Source organism: Chiloscyllium plagiosum, chromosome 6 (assembly GCF_004010195.1).
Source record: "Chiloscyllium plagiosum isolate BGI_BamShark_2017 chromosome 6, ASM401019v2, whole genome shotgun sequence".
Classification (NCBI taxonomy): domain Eukaryota; kingdom Metazoa; phylum Chordata; class Chondrichthyes; order Orectolobiformes; family Hemiscylliidae; genus Chiloscyllium; species Chiloscyllium plagiosum.
The window spans coordinates 76114314-76134412 of NC_057715.1; the positions used below are offsets into that span (position 1 = coordinate 76114314).

General features: G+C 44.8%; 1 protein-coding gene across 1 annotated transcript in view; it reads left to right on the forward strand.

Annotated features, from left to right (window-relative positions):
• Nucleotides 1-20099, forward strand: part of rnf17 (ring finger protein 17) — a 134096-nt gene that overhangs the window by 86895 nt on the left and 27102 nt on the right. The window contains exons 18-19 of the mRNA XM_043691873.1: nt 10282-10445; nt 14968-15087. Of these exons, the coding sequence (XP_043547808.1) occupies nt 10282-10445; nt 14968-15087 (284 nt within the window). The remainder of the gene's footprint in view (nt 1-10281; nt 10446-14967; nt 15088-20099) is intronic.

The window sequence follows — 20099 nt, forward strand, 5'->3', positions numbered from 1 at the left end:
CCCGTCTGTGTCGTTGTGTGTGCGTGTTATGTATGTCATTTCGGTAGTGGGTTGCCCCCATGGCATCTATGGCCCTCTCTATAACCTCCTTCCCCATCATGGCGTATAGGTTGCGTACCTGTGCTGTGCAATAGTCGGATGCCCGATATATTGACCAGCACAGGCACGACCTCATTCGGACGTTATCATAAAGGGCCTCTCCCTCATCCCACAATACCAGTCCCCCCGCGGACCCCGGTCCCAGGGAGGGGCATGGCAATATCTCGGGGGTCGAGGGTGTGGTCGGGCGGGTGGAAAGCACAAATACAAAGAGACTACCGCGGCATCAGTAGGCTCGTAATATCCGCAAACAGACAAATCCCGTACAGTAAAGGCATTAAATGCCGGGGCAGAGGAGAGGTCCTCTGGCATGGCACACATTGTCCCGAACATGCAACCCCCCAAGTCCATCGCCTCAGCACGCCGTAGGCAGGTCGGCCGCGGGTCGCGCTCCGACGTGCAGAATAAACAGAGTGTCTGTACGCCCGGGAGGACCTCCAGCCAGGCGTTGTAGAACGTATCGATCACATCAGGCTTGTCCCTTGCAGGAATACAGATGGTGTCGGACGCGTTGAAGGCAACACCGTGGCGGTAGAAGTTGTCATGTATTTCGGGGAAGGAAGGCGCCAGTCGTAGGGCAAAGAGGAGAGCAGGGAGGAGAGCGGTGCACCGGTGAAGCATGATCTGTGGGAAGAGAGGGAGAGAGGCACCCTTACCAAGGGTGTAGGGTTAGTGTGTGTAGGAGCAGGTCTCCCTGGAGCCGGTCCACCCGTTGCACTGTAAGGAGAAAGAATTAGAGTCAAGTCAAGGGGGAGTGTCTGTCCGGTCGGGGCTTAAGGGTAGGGCTTAAGCTGGGACCAGTGTTTCCACCTGCCCTCTCCCTTCATGTCGACACAGGCGCAAGTGTCACTGGTGAGGATGATTTCGTGCGGTCCCAGCCACCGGGGGGCGAAGCCGGGTCAGTCAGGGGCGGCCCTGACCAGGACTTTGTCCCGAACGCCGGCAAGGGGTTGGGCGGGCAGATTCGGTTGCAGTTTTGCCTGGTCCCTAATGTCCTGCTGGTCACGCGCAGTTTGTCTAAGGGCCCGCAGCTGCATGTCCAGCTGCCTGAAATAGCACGTCTTCCTGTCCCTCGGGGGGCCATGTCTTCCCCGCCCCCCTGACCATGACGTTCTCTGGTAGTCGCATGGCCCTCCCCGTCATGAGCTCGAAGGGGGTGAGGCCATGGAGCGGCCTGGGATGGCCCTCAAGCGCATCAGTATGCAGGGCAGAACGTCCACCCAGCCCTGCCCTGTTTCGGTGATCGCCTTCGCGATCGCCGCTTTGAGGGTCCGGTTCATGCGCTCGACCATCCCGGAGCTCTGGGGATGGAACGGGACGTGGAAGCGCTGTCTGATGCCTAGGAGGCGGCAGGCCAGTTTCATTGCGTGTCCGGTGAAGTGCGTGCCCTGATCTGAGTCAATCTGGAGGGGGACCCCCCAGCGAGGGAAGATGTCGAAGGCCAGCACTCTGGCCACGATGGCGTATGTACAGTCCCGTGTAGGGAAGGCTTCTACCCAGCGCATGAAATGGTCAACGATCACCAGACAATACTTCTTGCCACGGCTGGGGGGTAGGGGTCCAGTGAAATCAACTTAGAGGTTCTCCCAGGGCCCCTTGGGCCGTGGCTGGTGCGCCAGGGGAATGCGCAGGGGCCGCCCCGGGTTGTGCTGGGCGCAGACAACGCATCGGCGGCAGTGTTTGGCCACATCGCGGCCGAGGCCGGGCCACCACCAGTCAGCCTGGAGCCTAGCAAGCGTTCCGTCGCGGCCCGAGTGGTCCGGCTCGTAGTGTAATTGCATCAAGGTCGTTCTGATAGCCGCGGGTGCCACGACCCTGTCGCCATGCCGCCACACCCCATCGGGGCCGCGGGCTGCGCCCTTTGCCAGCCAGTCCTCTAACTCACCGGGCTGCGCGCAATTCTGGACGTCCAGGACAGTCACATCCCGGACCTCAGTAGCAGGTGCTGCATGCGCGGGCGGTAGCGCTGCACCCGCGGTAGCCTTTGCGGCCAGGTCGGCCCAATGATTCCCAAGCTGTTCAGCGGTGGTGGCCCGCTGGTGTGCTTTGATTTTTATCACCGCAGCGAGCAGGGGGAGGCGTGCGGCCGCCACCAGGTCGCGGACCGTATTTTCGTGTTTGATCTGGCCACCGCCGGCCGTGATAAAGCCCCGGCGGTTCCATGCTGCCATGTAATCATGGACTACCCTGAAAGTGTACTGGCTGTTGGTAAAAATGTTCACCCGCTTGCCTGCTCCCAGGCGGAGTGCGGCGGTGAGGGCGACCAGCTCCGCGACCTGGGCGGAGGTGTCGCCCCCCATCATTCCCTGTGCTCGGGTGGTCCCGGTATGGTCGACCACCACCCATCCCGTTTGGTAGGACCCCTCGACAAGCCTACGTGAGCCGTCCACATACAAGGTCAGGTCGGGATCAGGGACCGGGCTGTCGGCCATGCAGTCCCCCTCCGCCGAATCGATGGCGGCCTGGCAATGGTGGGGTTCCCCCACCGCGATAATCCCGTCGGCGGGGTTTAGTCCTGTGTCCCTAACGATCTGAATGGACTGGTCCCGGGGGAGGAGAACCGCCTCCCAAGTTGCCCTGCGGGCATCCGAGACCGTCCAGAGGCGGCCCGTGTTCAGGACTTCAACTATCGTGTGTCTAGTGTGTAGTATTATCTGTCCGGAAATGGTGACCGGCTCACACACCCAGACCGCCCATGCGGCGCAATCCAGCGCCGCCACACAGCGGTGCATGCCCTTCACGACCGGGGACTCCTTTGTGGAGTAGTAACCTACTGGTCTCATGTGGTCGTCTGAGGTTTGCGTGATAACAGCGCTGTAAAACCCCCCCCCCTCGAGTCCGTAGAAGATGTGGAAGGGCTTGGATAGGTCGGGGAGGCGCGGGGCATGGGCGCTGAGGAGATGGGACTTTAACATAGAGTAAGCGTCGTCCTGTTCGGGTCTTCATACCACCCTCTCCGCTCCCGGCCTGCCCCCCTTCACCAGGCGCTGAATGGGTTCGGCAATAGTGGCGAAATGTGCAATGAAGGGGCGGCAGTAGTTAAAAAGCCCCAAGACGCGGCGGATTCCCCTGACTGTGTCCGGCCGCGGCATGTCGGCGATGGCCGACTTGCGGTCGGCGGGTAAGGTCTTGCTCCCCTGGCTGATGTCGTGTCCTAGGTAGCGGACTTTAGCCAGTCCGACCTGAGCCTTCGTGGGGCTTATTTTGAATCCTGCCCGGGCGAGTGTCCGCAGGATGGCGGCCAGGGCCCCCAGGTGTTGGCGCACGTCCGCGGACGCGATCAAAAGGTCATCTACATATTATAGGAGGGTGCTCAAGAAGGGGGAGAGGTCGCACCCCTCCGGCTCATGACCCTGTGGAAAATGTTAGGGCTATTGTGGAAGCCCTGTGGCAGGCGGGTCCATGTGTACTGCCAGTCCCGCAGCGTGAAGGCAAACTTGTCCTGTGAGTCAGGTGCAGGGGAATGGACCAAAAGCCATTTGCCACGTCCAGGACCGTAAATATCCGATGTGAGGGTTCGAGGCCGTTGAAGATGGTGGTCGGGCTGGCTACGATAGGGTGTCCTCTACCAGTCGGAGAGTCCACCCCCTTCAAGTCGAACCCTAGCCCCACGGGTCAACCTGGGCAGGGGGGGAATAGTTACAGACGGGGCCCGTGTCGATTCCCGAGACGGGCCCCGGGTTTCCATGAGTCTCTCTCTCACCGCCTGATGTTCAGCGGCCGTGTGTATCCCACAAATACTGGGCGTGAACCAGGGGCCCGAGTGCAAGGAGGGGGGGGGGCGTGAAGTCAGACCTAGTCGCGCCTGATCCTACAGAGGCCAATACCTCGGGACCGCGAGGTCAATGGGCAGAGCGTATAACCATCGGTTGGCCCAAAGGCCCCGCGTCTCAGGCTTGTTTGGAGGACTTCCCTTCTTGTAGCGCGCGTAGACCTCCCAGCCTCTACCACGTACGCAAGGAAGGTGCTAAAACCGGGCTCAACGTACAGGAAGGCTTGTTTGGTCGGTTTTTAAATAGGGGGGGGGGTCAATCTGTCAGGGTCTCGTACCTAAAGTCGTCGGTCCAAGGATAGTCCGTCAGTCACAGTAGCACATTGACAATAAATGAAAGTAATAATCACGCACACTTTTACTAGTGTTCCGCGACCCCAATCGCCCACCCGCGAAGGATCACTCACACACACACACACTTTTAAAGAGTACTCTACCGTTACATGACTGCCGGACGCACTCTGTTCACAGGTTCAGATAACGGCCGGCAGTGAAGTCCCTTGCGGGGCACTGGGAGACTTCTATGCGAGAAGTAAAAGAGTAAAGATACTCACCCAGTGCCGTCGCAGGAATCCAGCAGCCGTCGTCATCCCGGACAAGCCCCCAATTGTTAGCGCGGATGAAATGAGATCAGTCCGAGCCCAGAGTGCGGTTCGACAATCGGTAACGTTTATTACTGCAGTAACGCCGGCGGAGATCAACCGAGGTCCGAATCTCGGCTGCTCTGCTGTTCCCGCGCGCAGCTTCATATTATATACTTTTAGTTGTCAGGATGTGTGGGATTTGAGGATGAATGGGATGATAGTTCCCCATCATCACTGGAGTAGGTGCGAATAGGTTGGTTCCTGCCATCCCAGGAGAGTTGCAGGGCACGCACAATAGGGTGCTAATTGGTTTATGTAAAACGGGTCCGGGTATTATCTGCTAGTCTCTCTCTCTGTGAGGGCAGGGGCTAGCACCCCCCTTTGTTTCCTTGGGGTGTTGGTGTGTATTGGTCTGTCCGTACCTGTCTGGTGGATGCCTGTCCTTTGTGTCAGAATGGCTCCGTATCGATGGGTATGTGTGTGTTTCAGTCAGTCTCTTGATGTGATTAGGAGATGGGTTTCTATATTTAATTAATCCCGGAGTTTTGGCCCATGAGTCATGGGTAATGTTGGTCTAGTGTGGATTCTATCTGTCCTCTGTCTCCTATCTCCCAGTCACGTGGGCAGACCGGCAGCTGCTGAGTTTTTGTGGGTTTAAAGCTGCGACTGCTGTTTAAAACACAAAAATGAATTCTTATCGTTTCCTGATGTAGGCATAGTCCCGTGGCAAATGCGGGGCGGCTCTGATGCCCGCTTGCAGTTTCCTGTGCCTTAGTCAACTTAAGGATCAATGGCAGCATGAACCTTTTGTTCCATGGGCATCATGCTTTGCAGAAAGTCTGTTACGTGGCATTTTATCAGCTACCTTTTGGAAGCTCAACACACCGGTTGGGTATACATTTTTGTACTTTAATATTATCTAGAAATACCGGACGATTTTGGACTATTTGGACTTTCTGTGGATTGAGAGGTTGTACCATGTGATTTCTTGCAAATGAAGCCAACAACTTAATGTGTGCTGTGAGCCACCTTCTGTTTTTAATAGAAGTAAGCTCTTTTGGTCAAGGAGATAGGAAATGGCCATTATTGCTTTAATGGGGGAAAACCTAGCTTGAAAGAATTAAAGGCCCGTACTATAATGGCTCTCGAGCAATTTGTTGAAGTTTTTATTGCCTCTGATCTGTTCTTATCCCTTTGAAATTGATTCGCTTCCAATTAGTTCATTACTCCAAATTGCTCTTGCTCCTTTTCCATTCCTAACCTAAACTACTTCCTTATGGATGCAACTATCTTGTTCCAATTCATTGTTAATTTTTGTCTTATGTTATGCTTTCTAAATGTTTTCTCACCAGAGTCTAAACTGATCTGTATTTGCTGAGTTATTATTACACATTCTTTGAACACAGTTGTAACATTTGCAGTTCTCCAGTCTATTGCGAAGTTTGGAGAATTATAGTGAGTGCCTCTGCAATTTCTACCTTTTATTGCTATGTTTCCCTGGATGCCTTTGATCTGATCCTGAGGACATTGTGACTTAAGTACAACTAGCTATTAATATCTCCTTTTTTAAAAAATCCATGTTTTAGATTAGATTAGATTACTTACAGTGTGGAAACAGGCCCTTCGGCCCAACAAGCCCACACCGACTCTCCGAAGAGCAACCCACCCAGACCCATTCCCCTACATTTTATCCTTTCACATAACACTACAGGCAATTTAGCATGGCCAATTCACCTAACCTGCCCATTTTTGGACTGTGGGAGGAAACCGGATCACCTGGAGGAAACCCAAGCAGACACGGGAGAATGTGCAAACTCCAGTGTTTCAAATATTTCACTCTTTCAAGAGAATGAATTGGGACAAGTGAATTAAGTGTCAATAAGGAAAAGTTTGTTGGATAGTGCTTTTTAGCACCATAAAGTTTAGGTCAGCATGGAAAAGATCCAGGAGCAATCTGGAATTAAAATAACTAATTGAACGAGGGTAAGATTTGAGGAAGACAATTTAGAAGCATTAAGAACTTGCAAAAAAAATCAGATCTAAAAGGATGTATTCTGGTAGAGTAAGTGGACATAGAGCAAGATTCAGTTACTAAATCATAAAATACTGTATTTTGTGTAGGAGAGTAAAGACCTTGGGATAAATGTACACAAATTGTTGAAAGTGGTAGGGCAAGTGGAGAAAGTAGTTAAAAAGGCAAACTGGATCCTGGGTTGTATAAATGAAGGCTTAGAATGCAAAAGTAATGATGTTATAGTGAATATCAACAAAACTCTGGCCTGAAATGAAGTATTGTCCAATTCCAGGCACCATACTTGAAGATTATGAGGACATTAGAAATGTTACAGAACAGATTTATCAAAATTGATCTGTAATAAGAAACTTCAGTTATGTGGATAGACTGATGAAGTTGGGTTTGTTCTCTTTGAGGAAGGTTGAATAGAGGTCTTTAAACTCCCTGGGTCTAAGCAATCGTTAGGAACAATCTGTTCTTTCCTAAGTGGAGTCGCAGGTAGGTAGGATAGTGAGGAAGGCATTTGGTATACTTAATTGGTCAGAGCATTGGGTATAGGAGTTGGGAGGTCATATTGTGGCTGTACAGGACATTGGTTAGACCACGTTTGGAATATTGTGTAAAATTCTGATCGTCTCCTATTGAAGGATGTTGTGAAACTTGAAAGAGTTCAGAAAAGACGTACAAGGATGTTGCAAGGGTTGGAGTGTTTGAGGTATAGAGAGAGGCTGCATAGGCTGGGCCTACTTTCCCTAGAGTGTCAGAGGCTGAGGGGTGACTTTATAGAGATTATGACATTGAGGGGCATGGATAGGATAAATAGACAAGTCTTTTCTCTGGGTTGGGGGGAATTCCAGAGCTAGAGGGCATCGGTTTTAGGATGAGAGGGGTAAGATTTAAAAGGGAGTTAAGGGGACAACTTTTTCATGCAGAGGGTGGTGCATGTATGGAATGAGCTGCCAGAGGAAGTGGTGGAGGCTGGCACAGTTACAGCATTTAAAAGGCACCTGGATGGGTTTAGAGAGATATGGGGCAAGTGCTAGCAGATGGGACTAGTTTAGGTTAGGATATTTGGTCGGCATGGACAAGTGGACTGAAGGGTCTGTTTCCATGCTGTACATCTCTATGACTTGGAGTGATGACCAAAAGATCTGATAGTTGCAAGACGAAAGCTTTCTGTTAACCAAGTGGTTAAGATTTAACATTAATTTCCTGAGTATGAAGTGATGGCTAATTTATTTGGCATTTTTGATAGAATTACAATTATGATGTTTATAACAAGTTTGTTTTGGATTATGTCATGAAATTTGTAAAAGAAAAGGTATTGTGACCTCTTCTGAAGTATGCCTGACAGTAAGTCTGTGGTTTGATTGCTGGAGATCAAGAGAAGTCTTGGATTCTTTTATTCGGGGAAAAAAGTGCAAAGTATTTATGCTTGGAGAAAAATGGCAGTAGTCTTTGTGTTCATGATGGGTTGACTCCAAATCTCCTAAAGTCCCAGGAAGATGTTTTGGGTATCCAGTTGTAAACAGTTGTGTAGAAAACTGTCCATTTGAAATGGAGTTGAAGTCAAGGATGTTGAATCAGCATTTTTATGGGGAGCAAGGTTTAAGGTGTTTTGTGTTGCCATTGGAAAGAGTACAGACAAGCCATTTTTGAGATCAGGTTATGGATTCCCTACAAATGTGATGAATAACACTGTTGGACAGTAGTAATTTTTGGATAAAGTGAGGACTGCAGGTGCTGGAGATCAGTCGAGAGTGTGGTGCTGGAAAAGCACAGCAGGTCAGGCAGCCTCCGAAAAACAGGAGAACCAACGTTTCGGGTGTAGTTAGCTGAGAGAAGAGGCTACTCTTGATTTTGTTAGTCTCCCTTTCCTATCCAAATATAATAGCTATCTCTAGTCAGAGCTGTATCCTGCAGCTATCTAGATTTTTTTTTGCATCAACCCGCTTGGGCATCTTATTTACACACCTGAAGCAGATGGGAATTAAACTCAGGCCTTTTGGCTCTGAGGTACAGACACTGCAACTGCATCACAAGACCCTTCCTACAACATACCTAAGGGTTCTGAATGTTTATCACAGTTGTGAATGAGGATTCGTCATAAGCTTTACTGCTCGTTGATGAATTTAGAATCTGTCTGAAAACTGAGGAATGCATCTCAAGCTGATTACTAGTCAACAAAAGTGGAGATGTAGGAGCCAATTAAAAACTGAATAACTGTAAACCTCACACTTTCCACAGAAGTCATGTCTTCTGATAAGTATGAAAGGGAAACATTCTTCAGAGGCAAGTTTAGTCATTTGTTACGATAAAACATTTAAATGTGAAATCTTGTCATATCATTCTTTTAATTAGTTAACTGGATGGTCGAATCTCTCTGAACTTTACTGGCCTCTGTGGAGCTGGTAACAAACAGGAAGTGGGCAAATACTTGAAGAAAATTTACAAAACTCCTGGGTAGGGGGCTGGACGAGCTAAGTACAGTCCAAGATTCAATAATGACTGCCTAAATGGCTTCCTTCTGTGCTTTGTGTCCAAAAATAATTATCACTACCAGCAAAATTCTCACTCTGTCCTTTCTGTTTGCTTGACTTCATTGTTATTCATGTGTTATTCATCACATTTGTAGGGAATCCATAACCTGATCTCAAAAATGGCTTGTCTGTACTCTTTCCAATGGCAACACAAAACACCTTAAACCAAATGCAGCACGATTCCTCCTTTTACTGGTCTTGCTGCTGTTAGCTAAATTTTCTCTTGAATGCATTTTAAGAATTTTGTATCCCCTTTGCCCTTTGCACTGATTTAACACGAGTTAATATGAAGGATATTGAAATTTCCCACAGTTATTACCTATTGTATCTGCATTTATTAATTTGCCTAAATATTTACTTCTGCCTCATTCTATCTGGGGATTTTCTGCTACACTGTTCCTTTTAGTTCCTTATTCCTGGGATATGGACAAAAGTGTGTCGATATAAAATCCCTCAGATTATATTTGCTTAACAAGGGAATTTGTAAGTATGAAGTCTGCATTCTTAGTATACTCTACAATACTAGTCCAAAGGTTCAATATTCATGTTCCTCACTCCAAATCAGTTGCTTGTAGGTAGTTGACATTGAGATACTGGGATCCAAAACGTCACAGATTTGAGTCCTTGTTGGTCAGATTGACCTGTATCTGTTCACTTTTTAAAAAAAACCTTCATTTTTTATTTGATTGAAGACTTCCTCTGTGCCTTCAGTGGTTCCTAGGCCAAAACACATGCAATCCAAGGGTCAAGTTAAAGGAGCAGATTGTAGGAACATGTAGGTCTTTGCTAGACTTCCACAAAGCCATGAGTTACTTTTTTTTTAGAAATTGCTGTATGTTGGGTTGTTAGTCTCAAAGAGTATAGAATTGAAGCGTTAAGAGTAGGTTTAAACATAGTCGCTGAAGGCCAGTGCTCATGGAGGTACCCAATATGAAAATGTTAAGTTTGGTTAACTGTCAAGATATAGGGGATCATTGACCAAAAAGGAGTGTGAGTAGTTGTGCATACATTGAATTGCTACAAGTATGTAATGCATAGAAAAAGCACTTTATTTTAAAAAAAAGAATTAAATTAAGAACCTTTCTATGCATTCTTAAATATCAGAGGTTCACAATTAGTTGCTAACTTGACAGTATGCTGCAATTTTTGGCACATGTCAGCAATATTTACAATGTTTAAATGTTTTTGTTACAACTTATGAAATGTCTACCATTTTAAAATCTTGTAAGTCAATAACTGCTCCTAACTTCCATTTTAATGTTTTGAGTACAGAAGAGCAATTTACCATGTTGACAAGTGCTATCCAGACCAGTTTTAAAGTTCTACCATTACTGAAACCGTACTGCTATAGCAAGAGGGAAGGCTGCATTGTTAAAGGCTCTGATACACTCTGGTACAGAGCAAAGATTTTGGAAGTGATTGGGGGATCTGTTAAGGTAAGATACTTTTGGCATAAGTATATAACTTATTTAGAATTCTGGAAACTGGAAGTGATGTACAAAATTCACCTTTGGTGTTTGGAGTTTTCGTCTTCTAATTTTTCTGTGCCACCTTGGCTTATACTTTAGCAAAGTGTCAAAACTTTCCAGATTTTTTTAGATTAGATTACTTACAGCGTGGAAACAGGCCCTTCGGCCCAACAAGTCCACACCGACCCGCCGAAGCGAAACCCACCCATACCCCTACATTTACCTCTTACCTAACACTACAGGCAATTTAGTATGGCCAATTCACCTGACCCTGCACATCTTTGGATGGTGGGAGGAAATCGGAGCACTCGGAGGAAACCCACGCAGACACGGGGAGAACGTGCAAACTCCACACAGTCAGTCACCTGAGGCGGGAATTGAACCCGGGTCTCTGGCGCTGTGAGGCAGCAGTGCTAACCACTGTGCCAAGGTTGTCCTTGGGTTTTTTTTTCAAAGGGGTCATAAAGACAGGCTCCGTTTTGTCTGCGTTTATCTACTTGAAACTTAAGTTTAAAGAAAACACTTTTCAGCAAAAGTTCTCCCAGTTCAGCTTTTCTCTTTGCTTTGGTTTTAGCAGTCTGGCTGTTCAGAGCAAGTAGTCAGTTTTTTAAGGCTGCTGGTCAAACAACCAGCTACATGTAAGAAGGTGTTCTATGCTGAATCTCTGTGCCATTTCTCTCTGAGCCAACATGCCATCTCTTTGGTCTTCATGTTTGTGAAATTTTATGTGATAATTTTGTTAACTTCTGTGCATTGGTAGCAGTTAGGTAGAAAGCACTGTTTTAAGCAACTAAAAGACAGTTCCCACTTAGCCCAAGGAACAGGTTTTGAAAATGACTTCAAACCTTTGTGGGGAAGATGACTGGCTTTCCACGAATGCAGCCTGTCTTCCTAAAACATACTGCCAAACATTAAAGTACAGACCATTGGGCACCCTTACTAATACTTTTGGACTCTTAAACATGATCCCAAACCCAGGGTATTCTTTTCTTACCATTTTTAATATGCCAGTCTACGTTTTCTTGTGCACACCACCTTTTTTTTTAATGTGATTATGGATCAGTCTGCATTTTAATGCCTGCTGTACATTAGCTCTAAGATGTACAGCTACTGTTCTTATGGCAATAAAGTTTCATTAATGATAGGTGGGAATTCCAAGTTAATTGATTTTAGACTGGTTAGTGACTTAGAAACCAAGAGAGAGAGCTCTCCTTTGTGGAGAAAGTAAATTGCTCACTCCTAGTCCTCTTCACAATACCTAGATTAGATTAGATTAGATTACAGTGTGGAAACAGGCCCTTCGGCCCAACAAATCCACACCGACCCGCTGAAGCGCAACCCACCCAGACCCATTCCCCTACATTTACCTCTTCACCTAACACTACGGGCAATTTAGCGTGGCCAATTCACCTGACCCGCACATCTTTGGACTGTGGGAGGAAACCGGAGCACCCGGAGGAAACCAACGCAGACACGGGGAGAATGTGAAAACTCCACACAGTCAGTCGCCTGAGGCGGGAATTGAACCCGGGTCTCTGGTGCTGTGAGGCAGCAGTGCTAACCACTGTGCCACCGTGCCACCTAGTATAAGATGCTCCTTTTTTATGCACTCCAAGACCATTCATATTCATTATATTCTCTTAACCATAACAAACCTTTTAACACATTTGACCAGACATTAACATTTCAGAAACTTTAGTTTGTCCAAGTCAAGGTGGAGCATGACTTAGAGGTGATGATCCCATGAAATTGTTGCTCTCATTCTTTTACATTATTTAAGTGACTTGGAGTGACAGTGGCATAGTGATAATGCTGCTGGACTAGTAATGCAATGACCTGAGCTAATGCCAAGGGGACATGTCATAGAGAAAATGTAGAGAATCACCATGAGTCACAGAGTTCTTCAAGAAGTAGGTCTTTTATTTGCAACAAAAAACAGTGACACTGAGAGAGCAGATTCTCAAATGCCCACGAACCTCCGGGTCCATAGTTTTCTATATTATTTTTTAATCCTGTTTCTGTTAGCTTATCAGCATATCCAACTATATTAATCAAAGTATCTTACTGTAGTTACAGAATAAATCAGTGATGTTATTTTCCATTATCTCTTTAGTTGTACATTCTACTTAATGTTACTCTAATGTCACAGTTAGATTTTTAGTGTCTGCTTTTGGTCTTTCATTCCAGACCCTACTTAATATTTTCCCAATGTCATAATTAGATATTTATTGTCAATAGTTTCAAGCAGGCTGACTCTACTAACTAATAATTAGATATTTAGTGTCATGTCCCAAATATTTATGGTCCCAGTCTTGTCATAATGATACTTAACAGGAAGGCTAACTTTACTAATTGTGTTATCTCATCTCACCATAGTGACCTTTCAGCCTTAACCTTACTCTGCTAATTGTTGTAAGAGCATTCCACTATTCTTATCCAATCCTGCATTCAACAGACCCTTTGCAACAGATCACCAGTGGTCTTCATGCTTTAACCCTTCCCATGCTTTCATGCTCTTTATTTTCCATAGACACTAATTCAAATCTCACCATGATAGTTGTCAGACTTTAAATTCAATCCATAAATCTGGAATTGAAAACTGGTCTCCGTAATTCCAACCGTGAAACCTATCATTGATTGATGAAAATCCCCATCCTGCTTCATTTGTGTCCATTTTTGGGAAAAAAATCTGCCATTATTATTGGTCTGGCCTGCAAGTGACTCCAGACTTTCAACACAATGCTTGACTCCTTAACGGCCCTCTAAAATGACCTGGGAAACAGCTCCATTCAAGTGCATTTCAGGATGGGCAACACTACTGACCTTGCCAGTGATGTCCACATCCCATGAAAGAATAAAGAAACAGTGGGGTATTCTATTAAAGTAACATAATTTACTGTATGGTGCATTCTGTAAGTTGTTTGTAATGTGCTGGTTATGTATGGGAACTGAACCCTCATGACAAGAGAGGGGTCATGAATTGTACTGAATTCCTTGCAGCTGCAACAGTTTTGGGAATGCAGAGTATTCTGTAACACATCTTCAATTGTGTGGATGGGCTCATTTTAAGCTAGTTCAGTCTCTTCCCTCCACTTTTGTGGGCGGCACGGTGGCACAGTGGTTAGCACTGCTGCCTCACAGCGCCTGAGACCCGGGTTCAATTCCCGCCTTAGGCGACTGACTGTGTGGAGTTTGCACGTTCTCCCCGTGTCTGCGTGGGTTTCCTCCGGGTGCTCCGGTTTCCTCCCACAGTCCAAAGATGTGCAGGTCAGGTGAATTGGCCATGCTAAATTGCCTGTAGTGTTAGGTGAGGGGTAAATGTAGGGGTATGGGTGGGTTGCGCTTCAGCGGGTCGGTATGGACTTGTTGGGCCGAAGGGCCTGTTTCCACACTGTAATGTAATCTAATCTAATTTATTGACGTGGGTAGTGAGAGTCCTGAAGACATTGATGGTGGGGGACTCAGGGTCTAATGAGGCTTTCTCTTGTTTGCATTAGTGGGTGTAATATTCCACGTTGACTCAAGCTTCGCTATCATTCAGTTCTTTTATTTAATATGGAATGGGCTGCTTAATAATTATAACTATGAATTGAGTTGACTATTGCAATTATTGCCAAATAATTCCATTCCTAACCTTGCAAGAGGAGAGATGGTATAGTTGAAGCAACTATAAATGGCTAGCTTAGGGCACTTTCCTGCAACCTTTGGGTGATTTTACTTTAACCCTCATTGATTTTGATTTTGGTATGTCTGCTAGGTGGTACTCTGGTCAAGTACTGCCTTGCTGTCAGCAGATGTTACTCATACCTATCCCCAGCAGTTCTGGCAGAAACTGAAGAGTATTGGTGTATGTTGCTTCATGGTGCTATGGATGATGACTTTGGTGATTGGGAATTTCCTGATCTGATATTAATCAGATTAAATTTATCCTGTTTCTATTGGAATTTAATGTATATAGGCAGTTTTCTTGTTATTAGATAATTACAATATCCTTTGACAGCCCTTCCTGCTTCTGTTTCCTATAACTTATTTTTACACTTTTAAACTTCATTGCTCTCTTTTGATGTAACTATTTTACCCCAATCTACTGTTCTCTGCTTGCTTTTCAATTAATTATGCCTTTTAGTGTATTATAACTCAAAATTGTTTTGTCATTTTGTAATAAAGATGGTATGCCATATTTTTTGCCCTTCAACATTTCATCATATTTTACATCTGTTGACTTTTTATGAACTCTTAGATATCTGATTCTTCATACGATATTGCCCAATTTTCAAACAGCTGACACAAAATATTGACTGATTTACCATTTCAGTTTGTAGTTGAACAAATGTACCTACTCCCATATTATTGTGTGAGCACTTAGTTCTAAGATAACATTCTGTAGAATATATGAATAACTTGGGATAACTAGGAATGCTTGAATGTACAGTACTCTGATTTTAGTATTTTATTGATTTTATTAATTTATTCATTTTGTTGATGCTAGGTACAATATGTTGACCGTGGATATACTGAAACAATTCCTCAATGCCATGTTTATCCAGTGCTAATGTATCCTGATATTCCAGAGCTTTGCCTTCCATTTCAGCTTTTTGGAGTAGAACCTGTAAGTGTATAATGTTGCAATAGACATACTCTGTTTGGACAAAATGGAATTGAGTATAAAAGTTGTATGTTTTGTAAACCTCGTTTTATTTCAACAGAGAAATCTTCTAACTTGAAGAATGATCCTGTTTTGGTGACCAAAAGACAGACTGACATAGCTCTGCATTGAGCACTGTTTGGACAGAAACAAAAACAGAAATTGTGGGAGAAACTGAGGTCTGGCAGCATCTTTGGAGAGAAAAGAGTTAATATTTTGAGTCCACTGACCTATCAGAGCTGATTAGATGGGAAGAGATTGTATATATGCTGAAGACATGTTGGGGTGGGGATGGAAAGGAGTGAGAGAATAGAGGGGGATAGAGCCCAGAGAGGAAAAACAGGCTGAAAAGGGATGGATAATGGTATGCTAGGAGAAAGGGGAAAAAGCTGGTAATGGGCATCATAATGAGAAAGCAGCCATATCATGAAGTATTTGGGGTGTTCAAGTTCTCAAACTGCTGAACTTGATACTGAGTCCTGAAATCAACCCACTTTCATCTAATTATAGTCCCCAATATCCGTTTCTCTTTTTTTTAGTTTACTGTTTTCTATCTCTTTTTTTTATCTGCCAAACTGTTTTTCCCTTTTTTGGCCTCCTTCTCCACCCTGGTCTATGTGTACCACTTTTATTCCTATCTGCTTTTGGTTTTGAGGAAGGGTCACTGGACTCTCCACAGATGTGCTAGACCTGCTGAGTTTCTCTCCAGTGTAGAAGCAGGCCACTTGGTCAAACAATTCCTCATCAACTCTCGACAGAGCATCCCACCCAAGCCTACCCCCTATCCTCTCTCTGTAATTCTGCATTCCCCATGTCCAATCCACCTAACCTGCACATCTTTGGACTGTGGGTGGAAACAGAGTATCCGGAGGAAACCCATAAAGACATGGACACCCTGTCAGTGTAGTTTCTACAGTTTTCCAATGGTGGAATCAAATCTGCGTTCTTGGTGCCTTTATCATGTTTATATTTAGTATACCTGTGTCTTGGAGGACACAAGTTGTTATTTTGTTCTTGATTTGCAAGATTCTTTAAATTGTTAATAGTATTGTTTTAGTTCATTGATCCTGTGTCTATAAGTTATTTGAGCTTCATGGTTGTAAGGAAGCATGAGGAGAACCAAACCCAATTGAGTTTAGTAATGGGTCTGAGTACTGTGATGCCAGAAAACTCAAGTATGTAATTTATCATGGTCCAAACTAGCACATTGGGTTCACTGGAGCTTCTACAAAATGAAAAGCCAGGGACGTTTCCAACGTTTCGCTCCATTCATCTTAGTTGAGGACATTGGATGTTGTGGATTGGAGAGTACTTTTTAATCTTTATGGATTCAGGGCAAGTACTCTGCTCTGGAAGGCTTTGGTGAATATGCCAACAGTTTACTGTAATTCTTCAGAGTGAGTATTAAGTACTGTATCATTGGCGTAATGTAATTCTAGAACAGAAATGGTTATTTTGTCCCAGCTGCTTGAGATTGAGAAGTTTACCCCAGGCGGGTGGTTGGCCTACCAGTAGTAAATTGTAGCATTGCTGCAAGAAATATTGAAAATGGTATTGGTTAAGCGACCCACTTTATTGAACACTAGCTCCTACTGGAAGTAATAATTGGAGCCATTGCGTAGAACTGTTAATTATAGATAATCGCTTGGTAGTATAGAACTAGGGTATTGCTGATAAACTCTTGAACCTTTTGGACTTGTACTCCTTGGGACAATTCACAAGATGACAAATTCAAGGGGAAAACAAATGCTTGCATGCATACTACATGAGAGGGCGAGTGTTTGCCATGTGAACCTCTGCAGTTTTCATTCTTACGTAATTGAATCCTGACGGCCACAGAGTCCCCAAGCGGAAAAGCGATCCTGTTCTTCCACTTGCACTGAGCTGGAGCATTACAGCAAGGTCTGAGACTGAGATTTTCAGCAGGGAACGCAACTGTGTTGAAGTAGCGAGCAACAGGAAACTGTCATTTTTTGCCGACGGAATGTTGGTGTTCTACAAAGCAGTCACCCAGTCTGTGTTTCATCTCCCCAGTGTAGAGAAAAACACATTGTGAGCAGCAAATACAGTGGAATAAATTGAATGACTACTTCACCTGGAAGCTGTGTCTGTAGCCTTGGATAGTAAGAATTGGAGAGTGTTGCACCTTCTGTGATTGCAAGGGAAAGTGCCATTGAGGTGTGGACCAAGGCGTACTGGAGGGAGAAACCTATGTGGAAGGCTGACTGGCAAGAGATCATGTGTGTCGTGCTAGCATCTGTCTGGTGGTGGTGGAAATGGTGGCTAATAATCATTTTGGATATGAATGCTTTTGGGTGGTAAATGAGGACTGGGGGACCCTATCACTGATGCGAGAGGAAGGAAAAGGGATGAGGGATCTGCCAGCCTCAGTGGTGGAGAATCTTTGGTTGAGGAAGGTAGGCATTTTGGATACCCCCTTGTAAATGCTGGCATCATTGGAACGGATGCAATGGAGATGGAGAAACTGGGAGAATGGAATAGTCTTCACAGGAAGCAGGGTGTGAGAATGTTTAGTCCAGGTATTTGTGGGAGTTGGTGGATTTGTAGTGGACATTGGTGACCAGCTTATCCTCCAAAATGGAAACAGATGTTGGGGAAGGGAAGGGAGGTGTATTTTAATGAATCTCGTCAGCTGTTTTGAAGATGTCGTACATGTTGGGCATATCAGAGAAAGGAAATGAGTGATTTGGCAGTCTTCCCTGTTCACCATTTATTGTTAAAGTTGTTGGTAGTTCTTTGAACTTTGTATTGGCTGTCTGATAGGCAAACTTGCGTGGAGTTGATTTGGAATAGTCTCTGTTTTATAATCAATGAGTTTGCATACTACTTGAAACCAGAGCTGTGTGTCTTTTAGTGTTGTCTGTGGATTTGTTTGTCTGAGTAGTGATAGATTTAAATGATCGCGTCAGCTTGGGCATTGTGATGAAGGTTCGTGCTAAATTACTTATTTGGAAATTTGTGCTCTAGGGAGAACTGTTGTATAACTTTTGAGTTTGATTTGGACTTCTAAATTGTTTAGGTTAAGAAAGGTGGGGCTTGGTTTCATTTTTGAGTGGTGACAGGGAACCTGGACACTTTGTTTGCATGCATTTTAAATGAGGCTTTTACACACTCTTGATGAATTGTACAGTGCTTTAGAAAAGAGGGGAAAATATTGGTTGTTGCCTTGCAGTGAGATATCCTAGGGGATGGAGACAGATAGAAACAACTTTTTTTAAAAAGAAGCACAAGCCTGAAAGGCAGTGAAATCACAGGTTTCATTTGGGTAGGAGTAGGTCATTCAAGAGGCGAAAGCCTGTAAGAGCAGTATTGCAGGTCCATAGACTCCAGAACAGCTAGGACAGGAGAAGTGAAGACCTGAGTGGCTTAATGTCAATAAGAGAGCTCCAAAAGGAGGAGGCTGGGGAAGAGAAGTTGAAGAATTCAATGTTCAGACATAAGGGAACAGTTTTTGTAGTTTCAAGAGTGTGGTGCTGGAAAAACACAGCAGGTCAGGTAGCATCCCAGGAGCAGGAAAATCGACATTTCAGGCAAAAGCCCTTCATCAGGAATGATGAAGGGCTTTTGCTTGAAATGTCAATTTTCCTGCTCCTTCGACGCTGCCTGGCCACATGTGTTTTTCCAGCACCACACTCTCAACTCTAATCTCCAGCATCTGCAATCCTCACTTTCGCCTAGATTTTGTAGTTTCTTTAAAGGATTCATGAAGAGACTAACTAAAGTAACTAGCATCGAGTGAATGCAGACGTTTGCTGGAAAGAAAGTTTGCTGATTTTGAAGAAGGACCTTTTTGAAGGCCCCTGATTTCTATTATAATGAATTCTGAATATCTGTAAGATTGTTATCTTGCGTAAAAGGGTTGAATCCTTATTTGTAATATCTATAATAAGGCTAACAGGTTGTTACATGATGGGAGAAAGTGAGGACTACAAATGCTGGAGATCAGAGCACTGGAAAAGCACAGCAGGTCAGGCAGCATGGTGTTAATTATTTTTTCCTTTTTCTGTATAATAAACTGTTCTTTTGTTAAAAATACATTTGTGACCTTTTGTGGATATGTTCAGTGACTGTCCATCACAGTAACCAAATTCAAAATAAAACTTATGGTATTTATCAAACAAAGTTTCATTCTGGAATCTGACTTGTCCAGTTTAATTATCAGTTGGGATCATCAGTTTTGCTTGATGAGTTGACCATTTGTTCCTGTAATCTCTGATCTTGAAATTCCTGGAGTTTGGTATCATTTGACAGATGGGAAAACACAAACATTCTCTGTACCTGTTGCATGTGCTAATTCGTTTTGGAGGCTACTTCAGTGGGCGGGGGGGATAGCAGGTAGTGGTGATCTCGGTCCATATCTGGCTATAGCAGATGGAATCTAAATTCAATTCATAAATCTGGAATATAAAGCTAGTCGCAGCAATGGCACCAGGAAACTACTACCAATTGCCATAGAAATAATCTAGTTCACAATGTCCTTTTTAGGGAAGGAAAGGTGCCATCTTTATCTGATCTGACCTAACCTACATGCAATTCCAGACCCACCGCAATGGTTGACTCTTAAAGCCGTCTGAGATGGCCAAGCAAACAACTCATTTCAAGGGCAATTAGTGATGTGTCACAAATGCTGACCTTGCCAGTGACACCCATGTGACATTAAATTTTACAAAAGCTCAGCTCAGCATTCATTAACTATAAACATAACAAATGTAAAGTGCACATCTTTAAATTCCCTGGTCCTCACTATCACTAATTGCTAGTGCCAGTATGTCTTGAATAATGTTTAGTGCACAATATAAGTCTGCTTGAGCCAGTGGTGACAACTCATGCTGAGTGACTAAGAGAAAGCTAAGACTAAGATGCAACTCAAAGCCAAGTATAAAACGATAGGAACTATCAACATACTATTTCTACCTAACCATCCCTCAAGAGGCTTTCTCTCCGACATGACAGAG